Source organism: Notamacropus eugenii, chromosome 2, assembly GCF_028372415.1.
Source record: "Notamacropus eugenii isolate mMacEug1 chromosome 2, mMacEug1.pri_v2, whole genome shotgun sequence".
NCBI lineage: Eukaryota > Metazoa > Chordata > Mammalia > Diprotodontia > Macropodidae > Notamacropus > Notamacropus eugenii.
The window spans coordinates 30,671,100-30,687,530 of NC_092873.1; the positions used below are offsets into that span (position 1 = coordinate 30,671,100).

The following is a 16,431-nucleotide window of genomic DNA, read 5'->3' on the forward strand; positions in this document are numbered from 1 at the left end:
ATATGGATTCTGCACATACATTTCTATTAAATACATTTTCACCTTAGACATGTTGCATAGAAGAATGAAAATGAATGGGAGAAATCACAGAGCAAATCAAAATGTAACACAAAAGAAAATGATCGGCTGCATTCTGCAATCAAATTCCATAGTTCCTTCTCTGGATGTGGAAGGCATTTTGCCTTGAGACCACAGGGAATTTTTTAAGTCCTTGCATTGCAATGAAGTTCTAAGTCTGCCAGAAAAATCCTCACACACTCTGTGTGTGAGAACACAAAGTTCTCCTGGTTCTGCTCCTTTCATTCAGCATCAGTTCATATAAGTCTTTCCAGGCCTCTCTGAAGTCTTCCTCTTCATCATTTCTTATAGTGAAATAGTATTCTATTACATCTGTATACCACAATTTATTCAACCATTCCCTCATTGATGGGAATCCCCTTAGTTTTACGTTTTGGACAACCACATAGAGTGTTGCTGTAAATATTTATGTATGTGTGGGACTCGATCCCACTTTTATGATCTCTTGCTGATACAGTCCTAAAAACAGTATTGCTCAGTCAAAGGGTATGCACATATTTATAGCCCTTTGGGCATAGTAACACATTGCTCTCCAGAATGGTTGGATGAGGTCACAGCTCCACCAACAATGAATTAGTGTTCCAACTCTCCCACATCTTCTCCAACATTTATCATTTTCCTGTTTTGTCATGTCAGTTAATCTGGTAGGTTTGATGTGATATCTCAGAGAGATTTTGACTTGCAACTCTCTAATTAATAGTGATTTAGAGCATTTTTTCATATGACTATAGATAGCTTTGATTTCTTCCTCTGAAACATGCCTGTTCACGTCTTTTCATTATTTACCAATTGGGGAATGAGTTGCATTTTTGTAAATTTGACTCACTTCTCTCTATATTTTAGAAATGAGGCCTTTATCACACACACTAGCTGCAAAAATTCTTTCCCAGTTTTCTGCCATCCTCTGAATCTTTGGTCCTATTGGGTTTGACTGCGCAATAGATTTTCAGTTTAATGTAATCAAAAAAAATTCATTTAGCACTTCATAATGCTTTCTATCTCTTTTTCAGTCAAAAATTCTTCCCTTCTCCACAAATCTGATGAATACACTATTCCTTTCTCCACTAAATTGTTTATAGTATAAATCTTTATACCTAGATCATCTAACTATCGGAAGTATCTTCTTGTGTATGGATTCAAGCACTGGTCTATGTCTGGTTGCCGCCACACTATTATCCAGCTTTTCCAGAAATTTTTGTCAAAGAGTGAGTTCTTATCCCAGAAAATGGGATCCTTAGGTCTATCAAACAGTAGGGAACTATATTCATTTCCTGCTGTGTCTTGAGTACCTAGAAATATTCCACTTGTCGGCCCCTCTGTTGCTTAGCCAATACCAGGTACTTTTGATAATTGTTTTATAATACAGTTTCAGATCTGGTAGAGCGAAGCTACCTTCCTTAGCATTTCTTTTCATGACTTCCCTTGATATTCTGGACTTTTTGTTCTTCCAGATGAATTTTGATATTATTTTTTCTAGCTCTAGGAAACAACTATCTGATAGTTTGATTGGTATGGCACTGAAGAAGTGAATTGATTTAGGTGGAACTGTCATTTTTGTTGTATTAGCTCAGCCTACTCGTGAGCAACCGATATATTTCCACTTATTTAGAACTGACTTTACTCGTGTGGAAAGTGTTTTCTGATTGTGTTCATATAATCCCTGGTTTTGATTTGACAGATAGACTCCCAAATATCTTAGAGTATCTGTCCTAGCTATAAATGGCATTCCTCTTTCTATCTCTTCTGCTTGGCTCTGTTAATAATATGTAGATATACAGAAGTTGTGTGTCAGTTTATTTTGTAACCTACAATATTGATAAAGTTGTTTATTACTTCAAATAGTTTTTTACTTGAATCTCTTGGATTCTCTAAGTATATCATCATGTCATCTGCCAACAATAATAACTTAGTTTCTTTTTTTCCAAATCTAATTCCTTCAATTTCTTTTTCTTCTCTTATTGTTACAGCTAATATCTGTAGTATCATATTGAATAATAGTGGTGATAATGGACATCCGTGTTTCACCTGTGGTCTTATTGGAAATGCATTTAATTATCTCCCTTGGATGTAATGTTTGCTGAGGGTCTTAGGTAGATGCTGCTTATTATTTTATGGACAGTTCCATTTATTCCTATGCTCTCCAATGTTTTCAGTAGAAATGGGTGTTGTATTTTGTCAAAAGCTTTTTCTGCATCTATTAAGATAATCTTGTGGTTTCTGTTAGTTTTGTTGTTGATATGATCAATAATGCTAATAGTTTTCTTAATACTAAACCAGTTCTGCATTCCTGGTAGAAACCCTACCTGATCATAACGTATTATTCTTGTTATGAGTTGCTATATTCTTTTGCTAAAATTTTATTTAAAATTTTTTTTCAAGTGTATTCATTAGAGAAATTCGACTATAAATATCTTTCTCTGTTTTGGTTCTTTTTGTTTTAGGCATCAAAATCATATTTGTATCATAAAAACAATTTGGGAGGACTCCTTCTTCCCCAATTTTTTCAAATGATCTACATAGTACTGGAATTAGCTCTCTTCTAAATGCTTGATAGAATTCATTTTTGAATCCATACAGCCCTGGAGACTTTTTGCTAGCGACTCCATTGATGGCTACTTCAATTTCTCTTTCTGAGAAAGTGATATTTAAGCCTTCAGCTTCCTCGTCTATTAATTTGGGCAATTCATATTTTTTAAAGTAATTCTCCATCTTATTTAGATGTCGAATTTATGGGCATACTGTTGGACAATATAATTTCTAATTATTATTCCAATTTCCGACTCATTGCAGGTGAGTTCACCCTTTTCATTTTTGATATTGGTAATCTGGTGTTCTTCTTTCTTTTTTTTTATAAAAATTGACCGAAGTTTATCAATTTTACTGCTTTTTTTTATAAAACCAACTCTTAGTTTTATCGATTAGTTTAATAGTTTTCTTAATTTTAATTGTATTCATATCTCCTTTCGTTTTCAGTATTTCTAATCTGATTATTTCCTTGGTGATTTTCAATTTGTTTTTTCTCTAGCTTTTTCAGTTGCATGCCCAATTCATTGATTTCTTTTTTCTCTACTTTATTCATGTAGACATTCAAAGATATAAAACTTCCCTTAAGAACTGCTTTTGCAATATCTCATAAGATTTTGTAGGTTGTCTCATCCTTGTCATTCTCTTGAATGAAGTTGTTGATGGCTTCCATGATTTCTTATTTAAACGACTCCTTCTTTAGGATTAGACTATTTAGTTTCCAATTACTTTTTGGTCTATCTTTCCCTGGCATTTCATTAAATATAATTTTTATTGCATTATGATGTGAGAAGGATGAACTGACTATCTCTGCCTTTCTAGACTGGATCGTGAGGTTTTTATGTCCTAGTACATGGTCAAGTTTTGTATATTTGCCATGTACTGCTGAGAAAAAAGTGTATTTCTTTCTATCTCCATTCAATTTTCTCCAGAGACCTATCATATCTACCTTATCCAGAGTGGAATTCAACTCCTTCTTTCTTGTTTATCTTCATGTTAGATTTGTCAAGTTCAGGGATCGGGAGGTTGAGGTCCCCCACTCGTATAGACTTGCTTTCTATTTCTTCCTGTAACTCCCTTCACTTTTCCTCTAGGAATTTGGATGCTATACCAGTTGGAGAATATATGCTCGTTAATGATATTGCTTTGTGGTTTCTTTGTCTTTTAGTTGGGATATTGTTTCCTTCCTTATCTCTTTTGATTAGATCTATTTCTGCTTTAGCTTTGTAGGAGATAATAATTTCTACCTCTGTTTTTGTTACATCAAATGAAGCGCAACATATTCTGCTGCAACTTTTTACCTGGATCTTGTCCTTCAGTTATCAGTTCATGGATCAGGGGTCTGATCTCCAGTAATTTCAGCACATCCTTCCCAAAGTTGTACCTAAGTCTCCTAACAGTCCAGCCGCACAAGCTACTACTACATCTATGTGATCCTCATCTGCAGCAATGTGATCGATGTAGGAAAGAATAAATTCTACTCTGGACTGCATCAGGCTCGCAACCAGGTGTACATTCTCCTGGTCTCCCTTTAATCCCTGGAGATTCTGGTGTAGGCTTCCAAACACCTTTCCCTTCACTCATTCAGATAATACACCATGTCGTAGTGCGACTTGTCCACCTGGGCTTAGGAAGCCTCCTAAAAAATATTCACTACCACCTCAAGATACCTCTTCAACTCTTCTCCAATCACAAGGGAAATATCACCAAATACTGACAGAATCTGTGGATTGACAAATTTATGGACATTTTCATTTCTCAAGTTCACCAATAGCAACTGCATCACCTCTCACTGAAAGGTAAAATGTTGGAATATAGGGCTTGGCACTGGTCTTCCACCAGGCACACAACAGCTAAACAAACCTGGTACTCAGCATCATTCTTCAAACCAATGCCCAAGAAGGGTTTAAAGGCATCCATCTATTTCAGGATTTCACCACCCAACATTTCTACCAATGTGCTCACGGCCATCAGGGCATCTTCTTAACTCTGCCCCAGACCCAGTTGTGCTCTGGAACATCCTCAGCAAGGATTCATGGCCACATCAGAAATCGGAAAAGCGTCCTGGTGCTGCACTTTCCAGAGAACATTCTGAAGAGAATCATAGAGCAAAGACTGAAGGTCATTAAAATGAATTCTGTCTGATGTGCTCTGTATGTGAGACTATCTTCAGCACTTGCTGCAGTCGTTCCTTGATGACCAAAGTCGTTTCCTGGACTGCAGAATAACAGTCCTTGGCACTGTTTTTCACTCTTTCCATCAGGGCTTCATATGCAGCACTCCTCAAGTTATTCTGGTGTTCGTTAGGTCTGTCCGTGGTCTCTAGAAGTTGCAGGACCATGAGTTCAAATGAAGTAGATAAAGAGTAGGTAGTTGGGTTTTTTTGATCATCAACTACATCTGCAGCCTCACAAGCAGCTTCAGTCACACTAGAGAAAGCCCAGCACACGTTGCAAGCCACACTGGGTTCAGCGCTGAGGCCCTCTCAGAGACACTATAGTAAAGGAGCAAGGTAGACTCCACTGATGGCAGCCTCAGGGAGCAGCTCACAGATTCTGCCCACTGTCCAGGCAGTTGTGTCTCGAACCACCATCCTGGGAACTTTCATTAAGCCTATGTGAGTGGGCATTGCCTGAATAACTACAAGTTTGAACTGATTCCAAGATGCAGACAAAAGCCACTGCATCCAAGTCTTAAAACTTCTTAGTATAAGTCGTGGGAAAAATCGGTCTTTTGATGGATCCATAGCATCTTCATAGCATCATTGATTTAAATTTTCTCGTCCAAATCGCTCATTTTAGGGATGGAAAAAGTGAGACCTGGAGTGTGGTCAGTAGCGGGTAACCTAGGCCTAGCCATGCAATTTAAAGGAGTAATGAAAGAACCGTTGAGGCCAAAGTATAAAAAGTTGATATTGCACTCCCATCATAGTAAAACTGGTCCAGGAGCATTGGTCCCCATTCAGGACCAGTGGAAAGAGCTATATCAAAAAGCTAAGAAGCCCCATTCTAGGAGATCCCTTCTGTAAGGCAAGGGGGATTGTGTGAAGAGGTAGCAGCTGAGTTAAATGAAGCTCTCCAGTGCCCAGGAACCAAAGGATTACTAAGGACCAAAAACTCAAAGGATTTACCTCAAACCACTGGGGAACAAAAGAAGAAAATGAAAAATTCTAAATTTGCCATTTGATGAACATGTGTTTCTATCATGCTAAGCAATGATGAATGCAAATGAATGAATCCTTGTAGTGGATAGAGCCTTATGTCAGAAATCTAAGTGAAATTCATTCTTTCTGAAAATACTTTTATTCCTTCTCTTTCATGAAACATGAGCGAGACAACAATGTGAAGTAGACCAAACTATTAACATATGGTTTGGTGTAACCCTTCCTCTCTGCCCTGGAAAGCAGAAACAGAAGAAATCACTTAATCAAGGAAGAAAAGTGATTTGTGTATGAAATGTCCCCTTCTGCCTGGTTGCATTCCTTTCACCCCCTAGGGACCCGGAAGAGCTGCCCTTTTCCCATGTCCAGAAAGGGCCAAGGCATTACTGAGAAGCAGGGATTTTTTTCAGTAGGAATAACCTAGAGTCTCTGGGGCGATCATGCCATTCAAAGAAAAGAAACAACCAAGCAAAACAACCTGTGCTCATTTTGGTCACCACGTATGTCCCATCCTGTCTGCTGCAGACAGATGGACGAGACTGAGGATGACAAATATGTTCCAAAATGAGGAACAGAAATCCTGACTTTTCAAATATATAGTTAAATTGGAAAATGACCAAAGTGAATACCTCAGAAGTCTGAGTCGCTTTGGAAGCAACTGCTTCTTTTTCTTTCTGCTTCCAAAGAAGATTATTCAGAGTTGACTCTTGCAAAGTTCTGGCTCTCTGCTCGTGAACAAGTTGTCTTTGAGTGTATTTTAGCTCTTCTTCAACCTGGGGACAACAATTTCATAAAATTTTTAATCATCTTTTTCCTTCAAAAGTCAACAAATACATTTTACCTTTAACTGGAATATAGAATCTCAAAAAGGAAGGAAAATAGATTTTAAAAAATTCGGAAAAGTAGGCTACTGAAAATGAAAGTAACAAGAAGGATAGTACTTGAAAATTACAAAGGAACCTCCACAACTATTTAGTTCAATCCACACCATCGTTATGTATCTAACTCTTACCAAACGCAACTTGAAGTCTTCACAGGTGGGCGAACTCTCAGGGAAACTCATTCTATTTACAGGGGTTCCATTTGTTAGCAATTTTCCCCTGACATTAACTGTAAAAATGTACTTTTTTGCCACTGCATCCATTGCTCTTAGCTCTGTCCCTTACACTGAAGAAGAGCAAAATTCACTCTTCTTCCACCTGACTGTCCTTCAATAACTTGAAGATATAAGGATAAACATCTCTAGTTCCTTTAACTGATCCTCACATGCAATAGACTCCAAGGGCCTTCCTCATTCTGTTTGCCATCCTGCTTACTAGTTACCTTAATTCTGTGGGAGCCACAAATGAATTCAATAGTACAAACAAAGTCTATTCAGGTCACAGTAAAGAGACATGTTTCGAAACTACGCTTCTCTGAATGGGAGGCAAAATTACACTAGGTTTTTGGTGGTCATATAGCAGCACTGACTCAACTTCAGCTTAGAACTGACTAAGATTCCTGTATCTTTTCAGACAAAATGCCATGTAATCATATTTCTCCCAGCTTATACATATGAAACTATTTTTGCATCTAATTACATAATTTTACATTCATCTTTACTGAATTTCGTCTTAGGCTCAGTCCAGTGCTCTGAGTAATGAAGACTTAGCCTTTCCTCCATTTAGAAAGACTTGAATAATGTTAATTGCATAAGAATTGCATCAGTCAAAGGTAAAGATGCTAGAGAACAGTAAACTATTCTGAAAGACGGAAGGATTGGGTGCTAAAGTGTCGCACAAGGGACAGAAAAGGGGATTGAACTTGCAATTTCATTGGCTTAGAGAATCTTCAGGTAAGGAATCTCTATCTACCAATGTGCTCTGGAATTTATATTCTTATCGAAGCTGAGGATAGAGCAGTGCTGTCCATTAGATCCCCCACCCCCAGTACTGGGGTCTGTGGGCAGCTTTGGGGGAATTTGAAACTTTTGGCTTGGGGTCCATCTAGATTGTCTGCCCAGGGTCAATCAGTCAGGAAGTGTCCATGGCAACATTTGAACCCTCCTTCTCATGGATTTGAGGCCAGCTCTATTCATTACACCATACTAATTCTCTACTGTGAAACACACTTTCAAAAGTATCAGCTTCAATTTATTTTTTCCATGGGCATTTAGACTGTAATTTTACATTCAAATGCTAAAATACGGGCAATTGTTCCTTTTTTTGTTACGTATTTAAGAGTACTCATTTACAAATCATTGAACCCAACCTACTAATACCAGAAATAAAAAGCATAGCCATTTTTAGGATTCAAAAAAATGCGGTGTTGATCCCCCCATTCCCAGGGAACCCATACGTATTCTTAACAAGAAAAAATTGAAATAGTGACTTTAGATTCCAATTTACCTGCTGAATATGCTTTCTTACTGTTGTCAGTTCAACTTCCAGAGATCTGGCACTGCATTCAAGTCGCTGGGTGAGATCCACTATTTTGCTATATTGCTCTTCTTCTCTTCTCAACTGTTCCATATGTTCTTCAAGTAGCATTTTTGTAGTCTCTAGCTTTATTTTCCCTTGGTTCAAGGTAAACCTAGATTAAAATTGCCGTTTATAAATGACAGGTCAGTAGAAATAAGGAATAGAATGCCATTTAAATATAGTAATCTGAATGACTAAAGGAAAAGAATATTAATTTAGGGATAACTGGATCCATGTACGGAACTCACAGTCAAGAAACTCCTTTTAATGATGCAAATTGAACGTTCTGAGTTTTGACGCATTTGAATGACTCTGGTAAAAAGTGTAAAGGGGCATGTAGATAAAATTCAATCCATTTTCCCATCACTATGCATTATTCAGATTTTATTTTTGACCTCATTTTGAAAAAACAATAAATTGCAAGGAAATGTGCTATAGTTTTGATAATTCACTAAAAATTTAACTCATAGATGTCCATGGAGTAACAAGGAATAAGTAGGGCTTATTCATAACATTGTTTTTCCCTTCCAACTTCAAATTCGCTGTCACATTTCTTCAACATTAAAAGAAATGCTTCCAAGCCTTTATCAAAAATCGTGAGTTCCATACCTGATGCTACAGAGTTCTCTGTTGCATTCTGCTTTTTGATGCTCCAACTTGGATTTCATTTCTATTGTTTCTGACGTTTCCTTCTGCATTCCACTAATCATGTTTTCTAAATTCTTAACTTTTCTGGCGAGTAGTGTACAATGTGATTTTTTACGATCGACTGATTGATCATATCTTAGAACTTCATCCTTAATTTTCAAATATATAGTAGGATCTATGCAGAGAAAAACACAAGTCAATACAAATTGAGTATTTTAAAATCTGCACAACACTAGCAGTACATTTAGAATTCAAATGCTCTGGGAATTACAAAATAATATCTATCCATATAAATCCTACGATTATAGGAAAACACTACTTTGTCACAAGATTTACATTGAATATGAAAATAGCCTATTTCCCTGTGGGCACTGTGGACAATTAAGAAGAGTCTCTAAGTTACCCATTACTTTATCAAAAAAAAAACAAAACATTTGAGAGTTCCTGATTTTTCACAATATGGGAGAAGTATATGTGAGAAGTAAATATTCGGGTGTGTACTCTGTGTGGACAAATAAGATTAATAAAATGCGTCATATACTTAATATCTATGCATTGCAAATATACTGAATTATTTTATAAGTAGAATAAATGTTTTACTTTAAATCGTTGTCTGTAAACACTGCTTCTTCTTTAGAGACTTATAGCATAAATAAGTATGTAACATGCATACAATAACATCTGTCCTCATTTATTTATTGGTCAGACTTCTGGTAACTTTAAAGAAAATATAGCTGAAACACCAGAGGAAAGTGAAAAAATCTTCTGAGCATTATGGAAAATAGCTGCTGTCCCTTTATTTTTCAGAGAGATATGTCACCCAATTTAGACCTAATCCGGAGTTAGAAATGTATCAAGTGACAGATTCAACAGAGTTTGTTATTGGGTTTCCCTTGGTAACTTTGAAGTCTTCATATATTTTAGTGTTTAACAGAGTTGAAGCAATGAGAGCTAACACAGTTGCTAGAGGTAGACACACTTATTGGAGCACGAAGTGAAGCTGACAGTAAAGGAAATGATAAGCTCAAAGATTCAAAGAAAAGGAAGAAACTGAGGCACAGAGAAGTGCTTGTTAAGGTTCACAGAATTAGTAGGTGTATAAGGCAGAATCTGAACCTAGCTACTCATGGTGTTGTGTCCAGTACAGTGTCCTATATGCCATGCTGACTGAAGAATTGTTACAACGAGGCAGAACATTTGCAAGACTGTTGATACTTTGGCCCATTTTGTGAAAGATTTTAATATTTTGATTGTTTTTTCCATGAAAGAGCTCACTGCCTGTTACCTTTATACATCTAGTCATGTCATTCTCTTCAAATGGTTCTTCTATTACCAACCAAGCAAATCATATTCACATATCGTATCCTAGCATGCAATATTAATAACACATATTATATAATACAGCACGTAGAGCCTTACAAAATATATCCCCCCACAACAATCCTGTAATGTATAGCATTTAATAGGTGAAGAAACTGAAGCTCCCAGTTTGAGAGATTTGTCTATAGCCAAAATCTAGGCCCTCTCCATTATCTACCTTTCCCTTTTATTTCTTACTGCTATATATTGTCCAGTAAAACTGGATTTTTCACTGTCATTTCCTGGCTTTTTACTAAAAGTTTCCATGCCTGGAATGTTCATTTCATCCCCCTATACTTTCATGTTCTATACTGACTGAGTTCACACCAGTCCTTTAAATCTCAACACAGATGGTACGTTCACACATAGGTTATTTATTCTTAATAGTAAATGTTCTTTCTACACTGACCCTCATGTAGTAATATGACTGTATTCCTCCAACACATATATATTTTAATATTTGAGTTGTCTATGTAGGTTATATCCCCTATTAAATTGCAAACTCAATGAGAAAACTTATCCAAACTTTGTATGTTTCCCACACAGTAGGTACTTAGTAATTCCTTTTGAACTGAAACAAATAGAAGGTGGCTGAGAAATTTACTAGTCTGCAGTCAACATAATTCCTTTCACTTTGGCCACGGTCTGCCAGAGATTAGGCTCACTTCCACTTTACTATGAGTCAGACATCTCTGATTTCTGTTTAACACTGTTATTCTGTCAGAAAATTTCAAAACGTTCTTACTTTTACAATCGGCACTAAGTTGTTCAATCAATATGAAAACATTCTTACAGTTTAGGGGAGGTAAATCGTAATCCTCTGGAGCTGTGTCAGATGACTGAATGAGGTCATCATGATCATTTGCATCTCTCTGTACTTTGTCCTGTAAAATATATAACAGCAGGGTAAAATAACGCAAATTTTAAAATAATAATAACGGCTAATATTTGTGTGGCACTTTAAGGTTTTCACAACACTTTATATACATTATCTCATGCCATCCTCACAACCATTTTGTGACACAAGCATAACTGATAATGATTTTACAAAAGTTATGTGGCTTGTCCAGCATCCTACTAGACATACAAAGCTAGGAGCCCACGGATAGATTCAAATTCAGGTCTTTTTTGGTTTGTTTTCAGTGTTCTACATCCACTTCCATATATCTTTGATTTTTCCCCTCCCGCTCACCCCTCTGCCCTACCTCCCACCTCCCTCCCTGAGATGGCTTACAATTTTATGTAGGTTCTGCACATTCTTATAATGTATAATGCATTAATACATTCTTATTACATTCTTAATACATTTTTATTAAATACATTTTCACCTTAGTCATGTTGCATGGAAGAATTAAAATGATTGGAAGTAATCATAAAACAAACCAAAATTTAATACAAAAGGAAATGATCGCCTGCATTCTGCATACAAATTCCATAGTTCCTTGTCTGGATGTGGAAGGCATTTCGCCTTAAGAGACCATTGGGAATTTTTTATGTCCTTTCATTGCAATGAAGTTCTAAGTCTACCAGAAAAAATCCTCACACACTGTGGTGGTTGCTGTGTACAAAGTTCTCCTGGTTCTGCTCCTTTCACTCAGTAGCAGTTCATATAAGTCTTTCCATGCCTCTCTGAAGTCTTCCTGTTCATCATTTCTTATAGCACAATAGTCTTCGATTACATTGATATACCACAATTTATTCAACCATTCCCCAATTGATGGGCATCCCCTTGATTTCCAGGTTTTGGCCACCACAAAGAGCACTGCTATAAAGATCTTTGCACATGTGGGACCCTTTCCCATTTCTATGATCTCTTGGGCATACAGTGCTAGAAGCGGTATTGCTGGGTCAAAGAGTATGCACATTTTTGTAACCCTTTGGGCGTAGTTTCAAATTGCTCTTCAGAATGGTTGGATCAGTTCACAGCTCCCCCAACAAAGAATTAGTCCTCCAACTCTCCCACATCTTCTCCAACTTTTATCATCACCCTATTTGTCATGTTAGGTGTGCTGTGATATCTCAGAGCTGTTTTGATTTGCATCTCTCTAATCAATAGGGATTTAGAACATTTTTTCATGTGACCATTGGTAGCTTTAACTTCTTTCTCTGAAATCTACCTGTTCATATCCTTTGATCTTTCGTCAATTGAGGAATGACTTGTGTTGCTGTACATTTGACTCAGTTCTCTATACACTTTAGAAATGAGACCTTTATCACAGACACTAGTTGCAAAAATTCTTTCCCAGTTTTCTGCTTCCCTCCTAATCTTAGTTGCATTGCATTTGTTTGTGCAAAAATTTTCAGTTCAATGTAATCAAAATTATCCATTTGGCACTTCATAGTGTTAGGTCCTCAAGACACAGCAGTCTATGAATCTAGCAGTCTACTGTTTCATAAACCCACGGATGCCAGCTTCTCAGATAAGGACTCACAGTTGGCCAAACTCAGGTCTTCTTGACTCCCTCTACTATGCCACCTAACTAATTGGAAGCTAAATGATTTAGCTTATAAAAATTATCATAATCATAACATTTCTTTCCACTTATAAATGGTCTTCATTTTATACATGTGGGAAATGAAGGAAAATCCAGCAATATCATTAGGTTTCTAGCATTCACCATGGACACATTTCACTAAGAGACTGTTTCTAAAAGTATCCGTTTTCAGACGAAAGATTCCTATACCTTATTATGCAAAAAAGCAGTCCTATGTGTTCAGTGAAAAATGCATTTAAAAGCAAACTAAGTCCTGAAAAACTTTCAGTAACACTAGCATGAAAATCAGCTTTAGTAAAGTAAAATATCGGAAATTTGAATGTCATTTTTACATACCTGTTGCAGGTCACTTTTATCAAAACTTTCTGAGCATTCCTCTGATGATCCTTTAAATTCTAAATATCATGTAAAATTGATATGAATATTTAAGTAACAATTTATATTATTCAGAATTATTTTCTTACATAAATAAAATCCCATATATAATTTACCTATTTTAATCTCTTTTAAAATAAGGAATAGATAACAGAAATTCATACTAATTATGCATTCATCAAATTATATTGTATTTGCAGTCTAATGAAACAATTTACGTTTCTAGTGGAACAGTCTTTTCAGACCAAATCCCACGAAGTGTGAGGATAGATTTATGTGGTTAATCTAGATGAAACCTTTATAATTCAAAATTCAAGGTAAACCAAGAGACAGTGATCATACGTGATCAATCTACTAGTTAGGCCAGCAGTTATCAATTAACTGGGTCACTTGTATTTCTCACTAACCAAAGACAACAAATCCAAGATAGGATTACTGGCCTCCATGGAATTTGGGGAAATATAAGAGAACACAGAACGGGGACGGATAGGTGGGAAAACAATGAGTATACAGCATCCTGGGAATCAGGACAATGTGAGTCACGTTGGAAATTGGGAAGGAACCATTAGCAACAACCACTTCCTTCTCTCTTGTGACTAAGAAATATTCATTGCTTGAGTCTGCCTGCAGGGTCAGAGACAGAGGATCTGATTTCTTTCGATAATAAGCCAGACATCCTGGAAGGATAGCTTGGTGGTATAAAGATACTTGATCAGATTCCGTGGTGTCCACATGCCTCCGTTAAGGCTAGAAGATCACTTTGCAACAAGAATAGAAAAATGATCCACAACACAACTAGATTTCTAAATATAACTCATTACAGGACTGATGAATTTCTGAGTTAAGTTCAGAGACAAAGAATCATGACATAGTCAGTGAGAGGACAAAATAAATAAATGAAAATTGACAAATCCGTTTGGTTATTTCAAGAGACAGAGCACAAAACCTACATCTTAATATGTAAAACCACTGGCTAGGATCATTGCAAAAGAATGGAAAAACAAGACTTCTTCCTTAATGCCATGTTGCCTAGGGAAGTAAAAGTCCATGAGATCTGTATCATGAAGTAACTCAATAAGCTTTTCGCAGCAAGCCAAAATCTTGGAAGGAAGACATGCAGATAATACTCCAGCAGTGAATTTGAAAGTCACTGTACAACTTTCAGGTTCCTCAGAGCAAGACAGAGGACGATTACATGGAGAGAAAATTCCAGATCTGAACATATATACAGAACTTTAAAAGAATAGGAAGAAATAACTGTATATGTCACAGTACAACAAATCCATTCAAACAAAATCAAAATAATCATTGAAGCCTGAATATGAGACCAATTTCTTAATTTATGCAGCATCTAATAGTAGTATTACAAACCAGCAACTCACTAGGTCATTTAGCATTTGACATTTAAAAAAAATAAAGTAGCAAATCACAGCTATCCCAGAGAAGACTAATTTATCACAAAGGTCTAGGCTACTGCCTTTCAGTGTAGCTGGATTATGTTACACTGATTAAAGGAGAAAATAAAAATAGCTGTTCAAAAGACACCTGCCACATTATAGGCTGCATGAGAGGAGAAACAAGAAATGAATTTTGTCATCGCGTGACTTCATCACTTAAATTGCTTACGTCTTCCAATAACGATTGGAATGCAACAATTTGAGAAATGATCGACACATGAAAAATTCACAGTGTCAACTGTGCAAGATTCTGCATGAGCTTGTCTACCTTCTATTATTACAGGGGGCGGTGGTTCACCCTGCTTCTGAGGGACTTGCTTTGCTCCTGCAATCACACTTCCAGCTCCAGCTGCTTCATCTTTCAGGATAGGACTCAGTCTAAAGTCTACGGATCCTGACCAGTTTTTGGTCACTGGCAGTGACTGGTAGGGATGATTCAAGTTAAGAATCAAATCCTTAGGATGTCTGTAACTGTCCTTTTTCCGACAACTAGTGGCAGATGCATCTGACAAGGAAATAGTGGAGTTAAATAGAACATCACTTTTATCCACCTGGCATATTACTTAAATTTATCATGGGATGTCACTCAAATTACTACCTAACTTTATGACTTGATTTTGTTAATTTATGCATCATGTATTTTATCTATGTCATGCGTGGAATAACCAATATCAAGAACGGTTTCTTTTCTTGTTTTTTATCCTACCCTCTCTTTTTGGGATTACCAGTTCTTACTCCCTCATCAAGATTTGTCTCCATGTGTAGTGTCAAACAATTTCTTAAGAAGGAAAGGCTTCAGCCAAGGCTTTTCTTTTGGGAGAAACTTTTAAAATTAACATTCACATTTGACATTCACTACTTAGGATTAGAAAACAGACCCTGAACCTATGAATTTTACCCAGCATGTTATTTGCAAAGAACTCTCAGGTGAGGAAACTCCCCTTGAACAATGGAGACTGGCACTTTCTCTACAGCTTATAGTCTTAGAGAGTTTCCTTGAGAATATAGAGGTTAAAAAATTTGCCCAGGATCACCTAGCCGGGATGTGTCAGCGATGACATTTGAAACCATTTCGTTGTGGCTTCCAGGCCAGCACGTTATGCACCATGTTGAAGTACTTTTGCACAAGACATGCTCACAATTAGGATCCGTTCACTTCCTTTCTTTTTTTGGCGAACTCCCATTTGATCTGTGTATAGTCGCAACGATTTTGTAACATGTGAACTACATTAATTAAATGGGAAGATAGCTTTTTTTTTGAACCATCTAACTTCTTAAAGATTAATCATTTGAATTTTAACATCCACAATAAATTTACCATGAAAATAACAGTTTATAGAGTTTAAACACTCCCTTTTAAAATATAACAAGATTACTTCTATACTAGACTCAAAAAGGGCAACTAAAGGACAATGATGTAGGAAAGTAACCGCAACACAAGGACACAGAATCAACATTTAATTTCTGGGTCTTTAAAATTTCTCTCATCCTTCATTTAACCACGGCATCCCTTCAAGTTATTATTGCCCACTATCTCTCCTCCGTTTCACTCTCTAAATAATAGAGTTATTTATATCCACTCAGCACACTTTTTCTCTGGCTATGAGGCTTAAGATGAGGTTGATTACATATTTTCTTCAGTTTGCATATTCTCTGGTAGACAGAGGGAATGAATAACCAAAGGTTTCAGAGCCAGGGGATCAGAGGGAGACGAATGAAGTTTGAGAGACAGTGTGGATGAAGATCTGACTCCAGAATGAGGAAGTCCTGAGCTTGAGTCCCACCTGTGATTTTGATGTTGCCTGTGTGATTATTAGCACACCATCTACCTTGTCAGTGCTCCAGCCCATTGTCTGAGACCCTTAGTTTCACAGAAG

The 16,431-nt window shown here is 36.7% G+C and overlaps 1 protein-coding gene and 1 pseudogene across 1 annotated transcript in view; both read right to left on the minus strand.

Moving 5' to 3' along the window:
- Positions 1–16,431, minus strand: part of LOC140522576 (uncharacterized) — a 60,059-nt gene that overhangs the window by 18,744 nt on the left and 24,884 nt on the right. The window contains exons 7-12 of the mRNA XM_072637965.1: positions 14,823–15,059; positions 13,059–13,117; positions 11,021–11,111; positions 8,830–9,043; positions 8,149–8,332; positions 6,391–6,534 (exon numbers count right to left, since the gene is read on the minus strand). Coding sequence (XP_072494066.1) covers positions 6,391–6,534; positions 8,149–8,332; positions 8,830–9,043; positions 11,021–11,111; positions 13,059–13,117; positions 14,823–15,059 — 929 coding nt within the window. The remainder of the gene's footprint in view (positions 1–6,390; positions 6,535–8,148; positions 8,333–8,829; positions 9,044–11,020; positions 11,112–13,058; positions 13,118–14,822; positions 15,060–16,431) is intronic.
- On the minus strand, positions 413–6,338 carry LOC140524848 (importin subunit beta-1 pseudogene; annotated as a pseudogene).